At 54.0% G+C, this 8,425-nt stretch overlaps 1 protein-coding gene across 1 annotated transcript; it reads left to right on the top strand.

The window, feature by feature from the left end:
- Nucleotides 1-239: 239 nt before the first annotated feature.
- Nucleotides 240-4,556, top strand: rpz (rapunzel). The gene is given in 9 exon segments (XM_030103503.1): nucleotides 240-313; nucleotides 1,376-1,452; nucleotides 2,146-2,250; nucleotides 3,048-3,120; nucleotides 3,531-3,720; nucleotides 3,722-3,754; nucleotides 3,756-3,866; nucleotides 3,868-4,072; nucleotides 4,075-4,556. Coding segments are annotated over 9 exon segments (1,014 nt in total). The 3' UTR covers nucleotides 4,221-4,556.
- Nucleotides 4,557-8,425: the final 3,869 nt, after the last annotated feature.

Here is an 8,425-nt window from a genome sequence, read left to right as displayed (position 1 = left end):
AAGACGCACAGCTGAAGCCGCACGAGCGCGTCGCTCCCCCGGTGTCTTCACTGCTGGATCTGCGTCCCGGTGGGTGAAACACGAGCCGCGCGACAGCTGGAGGCAGAGCGCGCGGCTGTTCGTGGCAGGACCAGGAGGCGCGCGCACAACTGTCCTTTCATTCCCGCGAACAGCGGACCGGGGTGGGTGGGGGTCTGCCGCCACTCCGAGCCGCAGGGAGGAGGGGTGAGGGTGGGGTGATGGTGGGGGTCTCCAGCCCGCCGCGGGAGGCTCAGGTCCGGACACGCGCGGAGGAAAACGCGCGTCTCTTGCGGTGAGGAGAGGCGCGCTACGCGGAGCGCGACGCGGCTGCGCGCGAAGCCGCTTTCTTCATTTGCATGAGGTTTGTTGTTGGGGAAACAGTTTCAACCGTCGGAGCGGAACGTCCCCCCTCGCGAGGACGAGCGTGCGCGTTTCTTTCATGCCCCGGGACTGAAACGCGCTCGTGAGGCCGGATGAATGAGCGCTCTGTGGCGCGCTCAATCGCCTCTTTTCAGCCGTTTTTCTGGATCCTACAGCCGTGAATCTCCTCCGCAGAAGGTCGGCCCAGTTTCCAGCGCGCGCTGCAGACTCACTGTGGACAATAAACGTCTGATTTGTCCTCTGATTTTTTTTAAATCTGCCGTTTTTTGCCTGCTTTGCTGCTGCGCCATCTGGAGTGTTTCTCGGCGCATTTCTCCAGTTCTGGCTCCGAATTCCACTTTACTTCACGTCCTTTTGCTTTTCTCGGTTTAAGAGACACTTTTCAGGTAACATAATGAATAAATGGACCTCTTCACGTGCAGACAGCGGCGCGCGGAGCCGCTGGAGCCTCTGGAGAGCTCGCTCCGCTTCTGGATACACCTGCGCTCTTTGGAGAGGTCCATCCGGACCCGCGGCGCCTCTTCTGGGTTTTTCTCGCGCGGAATGATTTGTCTTCGCGGTTTTTCGGTAAAGTCCGTGAGAAAAGTGTGTGTTTGGCTGAGACAGCCGGACGAAGGAGCGCCGGAGCCTCCAGGCGCTCCGGGGCCACAGAGACGCGCAGGACGCAGCAGAAAGTCGCTCCAAGTTCCGCTGCGCCCTCAGTGGTGAACTCCAATCAGGAGCCGGCTGTGACTCCGAACGGACCACAAGAAGTCCGGTATCTGGGGGGTACGACAGCCCAGACAGCAGGGAGGGCTTTCCATCTGCCAAACATTTCTTCTGCCATTTTTTATTTGAATATTGGACATGGCGCGTTCTAAGGCCTCCTGGTGCCATTCCCGGATGTTTGGGTCTTCTGGGGTCTTTAAAAATGATTTTTGAGAAAGTGATCACCCCTCCAGATTCACCTGACATGGACGTGTCCTTTCTGCAGGGATTGTGGGAAGAAGAAGGAGTGCGTCGAGCCTGGGACCGAGCTGAGGAGGTGTAGGCCCATCCAGCCGCAGAAAGGTGCGTAATCCGGCCCTGTGCCGGGCAGAAACCGGCCTGGAGCGGCTCTGCAGACACCGTGAGCCGCCCGGGTCCCGCTGGCAACCGGAAAGAGCCGCTTCCCAGGTGTTTGGAGGTGTTTTCAGCGCCCGGCGGGCCGCTCGGGGAGGGTCAGGGCGTCACGGTGCGCACCGACGAGGAAACATGGAGGCGCGGCTAGGGGGAGCTCTAACAGGCAGCAGGCCGCCAGCAGGCCGCCGGCAGGCCGGGCTGCGGGTTCGAGTCCCGTCCGGCTCCTCACAGACCCGGGAGCCTGGAGGAGCCTGTTCAGGGCGTCCTGGATCTGAGTCCCGGTCCCCGTCCAGACCGGGTCCGGAGACAGAAGCAGCGATCAGCTGCTCCTGGCCAGGCAGCTGTCTGGGGGGGAGGGGGGAGGGGGAGGGAGGGAAAGCTGCGGCTCGGGTCGTGCCAGGCGTTCAGGATGGCCTCGTTCAGCAGGTGAGAGCAGGATGACTCTTCCTCACCCGCTCCTCATCCTCAGCCTTCATCTCCCTCTGCTGGCCTGAAGCTCCTCCAGATCCACATCCTGCAGCTGGAATCATCACGTGACTGAGAACGGAGCTGCTGCTGATTTACATCCTCAACAGGAAGTTAAATCTCCCTGAAACGACAGGAAAGAGACAGTGTGTGGTGAACACACTCCTCTTCCTCCAGAGCTCCGAGAGCAGCAGGAACCGGCAGGAACCGGCAGGAACCGGCAGGAACCCGGGATCACGGCGTCTTCCCTGCCCGTCGCTGCTCCTGCTGCTCCTGCTGCAGGTGGAGGTTCAGGGATGCAGGTGGAGCGTCGTCTCTTTTCACTCCACCTGAGAGCAAAAAGAGACAGAAGAGAGACGGAGAGTTGGTTCAGTCTGGATCTGAGAGGATCTGGGAAGATCTGGGAGGATCTGAGGATCTGGGAGGATCTGAGAGGATCTGGGAGGATGTGAGGATCTGGATCCAGCGGGGAACGGGTTAAGCAGCAGGCAGTCCACTGCCGTGGTGCTGAAATGAGAGCAGGAAGCAGGAACAGCTCCTCCCAGTGGAGAACATGGGCACTGCAGCTGGAGGAAAACAGAGAGGGGAGGGGGAGGAGACAGACAGGCCGCGAGCCAATCAGAGGACAGGAGACCGAGAACACACACACACACACACACACACACACACACACACACACTCCCTCTCTGAATGGCTGTGTGTCGTTTCAGGACAGATCGGCTCTGAAGTTCTGTGAAGCTCTGAGAAGAACGATTCACTGTAAGTCTGAACCCTGAGAGGAGCACGGCTCTGACCTCGACCTTTAGCCTGCGGTGGGGGGGGGGGGGGGGGGGGGGGGGTGGAGAGGAGAGGGAGAGTGTGGCAGCAGGTCAGGATTGGTGGTCCTGATGGGGGCGGGGCTGACGCTCCAGGAGACGCCTCAGAGACCAGGACCTCCGTACTGCTGTCTCTGCGGCAGCTCTGTGCTGGACGCGTCTCCCCCGTCACCCCCCCCCCCTCTCCTCCGTCTCCTGGTTGGCGTGGGACATGTTGTCCGGGCTGGCTCCCTTCCTCTGGTGATCGTCTCGTCTCCGTTGCAGATGAGATGATCCACTGCCGTGTGATCGAGGGTGAGCTGGACAAGGCTCAGCAGAGTGAGAAGGGGCAGCAGATGTGAGCAGCAGAGTGAGCAGCAGAGTGAGCAGCAGAGTGAGCAGCAGATGTGAGCAGCAGAGGTGAGCAGCAGAGTGAGAAGCAGAGTGAGAGCAGAGTGAGCAGCAGATGTGAGCGGGGTGCCGCAGAGTGAGCGGGGTGCACACATACACTAAAGCTTTCAGCATCAAAGCCTCCAGAGTCTGAATCTGAACCGGTTCTCAGTCAGAATCAGGTTCAGGAGGTTTGAGTCTGTTTGGCGTCCAGTGCTCCGGCGCTGCTCACCTCCTCACGCCGCCCCGCCTCCTGCCGCCTCCTCACGCCGCCCCGCCTCCTCACGCCGCCCCCTCACACCGCCCCCCGCCTCCTGCCGCTCTCACACCGCCCCGCCTCCTGCTCCCCGCAGGCCGCCCCGACGCGAGTCGCCCATGATGGAGGAGGACATCGACGTTGAGCGAGGACCGGGCCAAGCTGAAGCAGGGCCTGGTGAAGGTGCTGCAGTGCGTGGCGTCCATCTCGTCCGCCGCCGCCGTGGTCAACCCCATCTTCGGCGTGGCGGGCTCGCTGATCCGGGTGGTGCTGCACCACGTGGACGACGAGGACATCCGCACGCTGCGGCGCGGAGTTCGGCTCGGTGCACCGCGCGCTGGACCAGCTTGTCGCAGCAGAACCGCAACCCGCTGCTGCAGATCAAGAAGGAGACGCTGGACGGCCAGTACTGCCGCGTGGAGGAGAACCTCAAGAACCAGTTCCGCAAGTTCATGGATGATGGTGGAGGCGCGGCCCGAGCAGCGCCTGCGCCGCAAGGACGACTTCGAGGAGAGCTACGCCAACGACCTGGGCGACCAGAACCTGCACACGCTGTACGACGGCGTGGTCGGCAAGCCCAAGCTGTTCAGCCGGCCGGTTGCTGGAGGTGTACTGAAGCACTGCGGCGGCGAGCGCCGCGTCATGGAGCGCCTCTGCACCCGCCTCAGCACCTCTTCTGCATCGGCCTCATCGCGCTCATGGGCTACGCCGCCGTGATCGGCGACCGACGAGGAGGGCCTGAGCGAGGAGTGGGCCGAGAAGAGGAGCACGTCCAGGAGAAGATGCAGGAGGCGCTGCGCCGCTGCAAGTAGGGGGGAGGGGGGCTCCGTTAGCATCCCGACGCTAACTGCCCCGGCTTCAGTCATACCTGGGTGGGGGGGGGGGTCAGTTAGCATCAGGACGCTAACACTACTAGCTGTAGTCATATCTGGGTGGGGGTCTCAGTTAGCATCAGGATGCTAACTCTCCTAGCTTCAGTCACACCAGGGGGGCTCAGTTAGCATCACAACGCTAACTCTCCTAGCTTCAGTCACACCAGGGGGGCTCAGTTAGCATCAGGATGCTAACTCTCCTAGCTTCAGTCACACCAGGGGGGCTCAGTTAGCATCATAACGCTAACTCTCTTAGCTTCAGTCACACCAGGGGGGCTCAGTTAGCATCAGGATGCTAACTCTCCCAGCTGTGGTCACTCTGTGGGGGGGGGGCGGGGGTTCTCAGTTAGCTAAACTTCAGTGGCGCTGTAAGGCCTGCATGCTACATCGACGCCACCGTTGAAAACATTAGCCTATCTGCACCGTGTAGCCGTGCAGAGCGCCGTCGCACTTTATGGAGAATTCGGCCATCTTGGATTCTCGGTTCCTTTGCACCTCAAACCAGATTAGCTTCAGCGAGACTTCGCTACATGCTAGCACTGACATGCTAGCGCTAAACACTACACCGCTAACACTAACAGACCTGCCGTTCCTAAATAACCCACACTACGGACTTGTTAGCGCCACGCTACGCCATGCTAGCTGCTGTTCTGGCCTCAGGTGGCTGTTTTTAGCATTCCGGCGCCGCTTCGGCCAAATGTTCACTGAAAGGTGGCGACGGCGGATCAGAGCTTCTTATTGCTTCATCTTGTAGAGAAACGTGAACCTTCGTTTTGACCCCAGATGCCTGAATGTTTTGGGTCTTTGTCACAAACCAATCAGACGCTTCAGACGGAAGAATCCCGGCGGCGTGCTGCATTCACAGGCACTCAGAAAAATCAGCTCCGGGAAGTTTTAGAGAAAACAATCTGCTCTGTTTTCTGAAGTCAAGTAATTTTCTCCGAATTCCAGGAAAAATGAAGATTTTACATCATGAATCAGAATAATTTTCTCCCAATTAGCAGAAACTGTTTTAATGATGAAATAAACGATGTTAATCCAGATTGATTTTTATTTTCCCGTCTGAAGTCTCATGAATCCACCCTCAGCTTCAGCTCCTATGACAGCCTTTGAAGCTGAAGCTCGTCTCTCCTGACCAGCGGTGCATGAACGTCTCCGGATCTTCTTTCTGAGACGGGGTTGATTTGTGGTGTGTCTGTATATATATTCATGTGTTTGTTTGGGGGCGGGGCTGGGGGGCGGGGCTTCGGAGCCTGAAGCTCTGTTGTGTTTTTTTTGTCCTCTTATTGTTACATGTGTCTTGCTGTTCTTTTCTACGTCGACCTGCCAGTAAAATAAAAGATGGTGGAAACGCCGCTCCGTCTGCTTTATTGTGAAATGCTGCAGGAAGTCTGAGCTGCTGAGGATCTGTTCATCAGGGCTTCCTGAAGGAACCGGTCTCCTGGAAAGGACTGTCTAAGCCTCTCTTCAGTCATCTTATCGTTCCTGAAGTGGATTAGTTACCGGTTAGTTAGTTACACCAGTCATGGCTGAGTTACTTCCTGTTTCTAAAATATCAGTCTTTGATATTTTGTCTGAATAAAATCAGTCAGCAGCATAATTGATTCAGGAATGTATGAATATTAAACATGTCTCCAGAAACAATACCTTATATTGATAATATAGAAACATATTTGAGAAATTTGAGAAACATTTGATATATTTCTATATTAATAAAATTAAGTAATAAAATGCTAATACTACACTAATATTTAACAATTAAAAACAAATATCGAAATAAAGAGTATCTATTATTGCCGGAGGGAAAATGGAGCCACATGAGTATCAGGAATTTCAAATTGATTTATTTTTTGTTCAAAAATTGATCTTCTTTCCCAAAACTTTAAAAACGTGTTTCTGCCTCCTGTTCAGAGGAAACCGGGCAGAAGTTCCTGCTTGTGTCCAGCAGAGGGAGCCCTACTCCGTGTCACTGAGAACCTTTAATGCAGGGGTGCCCAACCTTTTTGGGCCAAGATCTACTTTTTAGTAGTCAATCTTGGGTGGGGTGGGGGGGGGATTTACTGAGATAATGTTCCAAAATAAAAGCTCGTGTCCGGAGTTTTGAAAGAATGAGAGTTTTTTTAATCAACGTCTCAGGCTCCGCCCTCCCTCTGCTTCATGAGCGACCAAGCCACGCCCCTTTAATTGTGCACGTGCATTATCTGTCGGGTGAAAATGAGAGCCTCTGAGTCCTGCAGCATCCTCCGTGTTGAGCTGTTTCCGGTGGATGTTCAGCAGACGGTGGATATATCTGCTGCAGAGCTAACTCTCTGCTGGGCGAGCGACGTGCTCTCTGGCTGCTCCACATGCTGACTGACAGCACGACAAGGCGGAAGCTCAAAATCTATTGGCTGAAGCTGACCGGCGCTTTTTCGGATAACATGGGGGTCTATGAGACGAAGGCGGGGCTCATAAATAAATTTATATTGCTTTATGCTAATTATATTGTAGTATCGAACCAGACTGACACATTGAAGCTCTGTTAAGAAATGATACATACATTGGAAACAAACGGAAAACTCCAGACACCAGCTTTAATATTCTTATTTTTTGACTTTGGTAGAGTACAGAACCAACAACGTGAAGAACGACGGTTTTGTACTTCGTCACTGCAGGAAAGTACAAATGACTCCAAAATGGCCACAAACAGCTGTATGACCGAGCAGCTCTGTGTTGCCAGATTGGATGGGTTTCTGCCAATCAAGCTTCTTTATTGAACCCGCTCGGACGGGTTGATGACATGGTATGTGTTTATGAGGAGTTTTTTATCATACAAATACGGTTTTAACGTGCATTTTCAACCAAGATGGCGGTTCGGGCTGCTTTCTGTTGAGCTAAATGGGTTTCATAATGTTTTCGGGGGACAACGACAGATCTGGCAACCTCCTCCTCCGGCCTGCAGAGACACAGCAGGCAGTGAATCACAGTGCTGCGGTTGTACCGGCCCGCAGCCGGACCTATCAGTGTGCATCAGGCGTGATTGTCATGCATGGAGCGTGCTGCAGTGCGCGCACACCACACGTTGCTTTCTTCTTTCCTTTTTTTAACACAAACTTTTTTTTCCCCCTGCACCTGGCGGTCTACCTGGGGACACTCCGATTCGACTGGCTGGGCACCCCTGCTTCAATGTTTACAGAAACCAGAAGTGCCGCAGTGGGGGGTCTTTCTGAGCTGCTGGAGGGGGCGGAGCCGCGGGGCGCTCTGATTCTGAAGAAAACCGAAGATTCCAGAGAAAAGTTTCTCTAAACAGTCCAGCGAAGCTGGCGAGAGATTGACAGGTGGGGAATTCCGGTCTCAATACGTCTTTAACGAAGGTCAGACACACAAGGTTCGCCGTGCGCGGACCGAGCTACAAACTCAGTTTTATTAAAGTAACCACAGCGTTGTTCCTATGAGCACCATCTGAACCCATCAGGGGCGTCCCTGTCTTCTACTACGGCAATCATTTTGACAAAGAAGACATTTTCTTAAATTTTCTGAATTTTTAGAAGTAAGACCGAATCTAGACAACTGAATTAATCCATCATTCAGTAGTTGTGTATTTAAAACAATAACTACACGTTGCAAAACTGATCTCTAAATATTGGATTGAGATCATTTAATAGCCATAATCGTTATGAGGTATAGTTTAGATGCAGACGTCTAATATCCCGCATTTCAGCATCGATAATTACACCATTCAATTTATTTACATCTTCGGAATACAAATCAAAAAAGATCTGATGGCAGAGCCAGCTCTTTGCAGTGCACAGCTTTCACAGTAGAGTGATCGGTGTTTTCACATATTCTATAAACCTTCGGTAAATCTGAAAGCCCAGATCCTGCTGAGCACTCCACAACGAAGTTTGTGGCTGAAATTCCCTTAGATTATTAGATGTCGGTTGTGTTTTCTCAGCCTCTAACGCTGACTGCCGCCATGTGCTTTCGTTGTTGACTTATTGGTGTACTACAGTCACGTGACACACCGTGCACCACTTCTGGGAAAACGTTATTCCACTCAGAGAGAAGTAGTCCGTGATAAAACGGAACTACTTTACAGTCTTGTGGAGATTGTACGACCATAACCTGAAAACAGCTTCAACTTGTGCCTGTGGACTGCGCTGCTG

The sequence above is a fragment of the Salarias fasciatus genome, chromosome 11, assembly GCF_902148845.1.
Source record: "Salarias fasciatus chromosome 11, fSalaFa1.1, whole genome shotgun sequence".
Classification (NCBI taxonomy): domain Eukaryota; kingdom Metazoa; phylum Chordata; class Actinopteri; order Blenniiformes; family Blenniidae; genus Salarias; species Salarias fasciatus.
The sequence above is the reverse complement of the archived record's forward strand: the minus strand, read 5'-3'. Positions and strand labels throughout refer to the sequence as shown.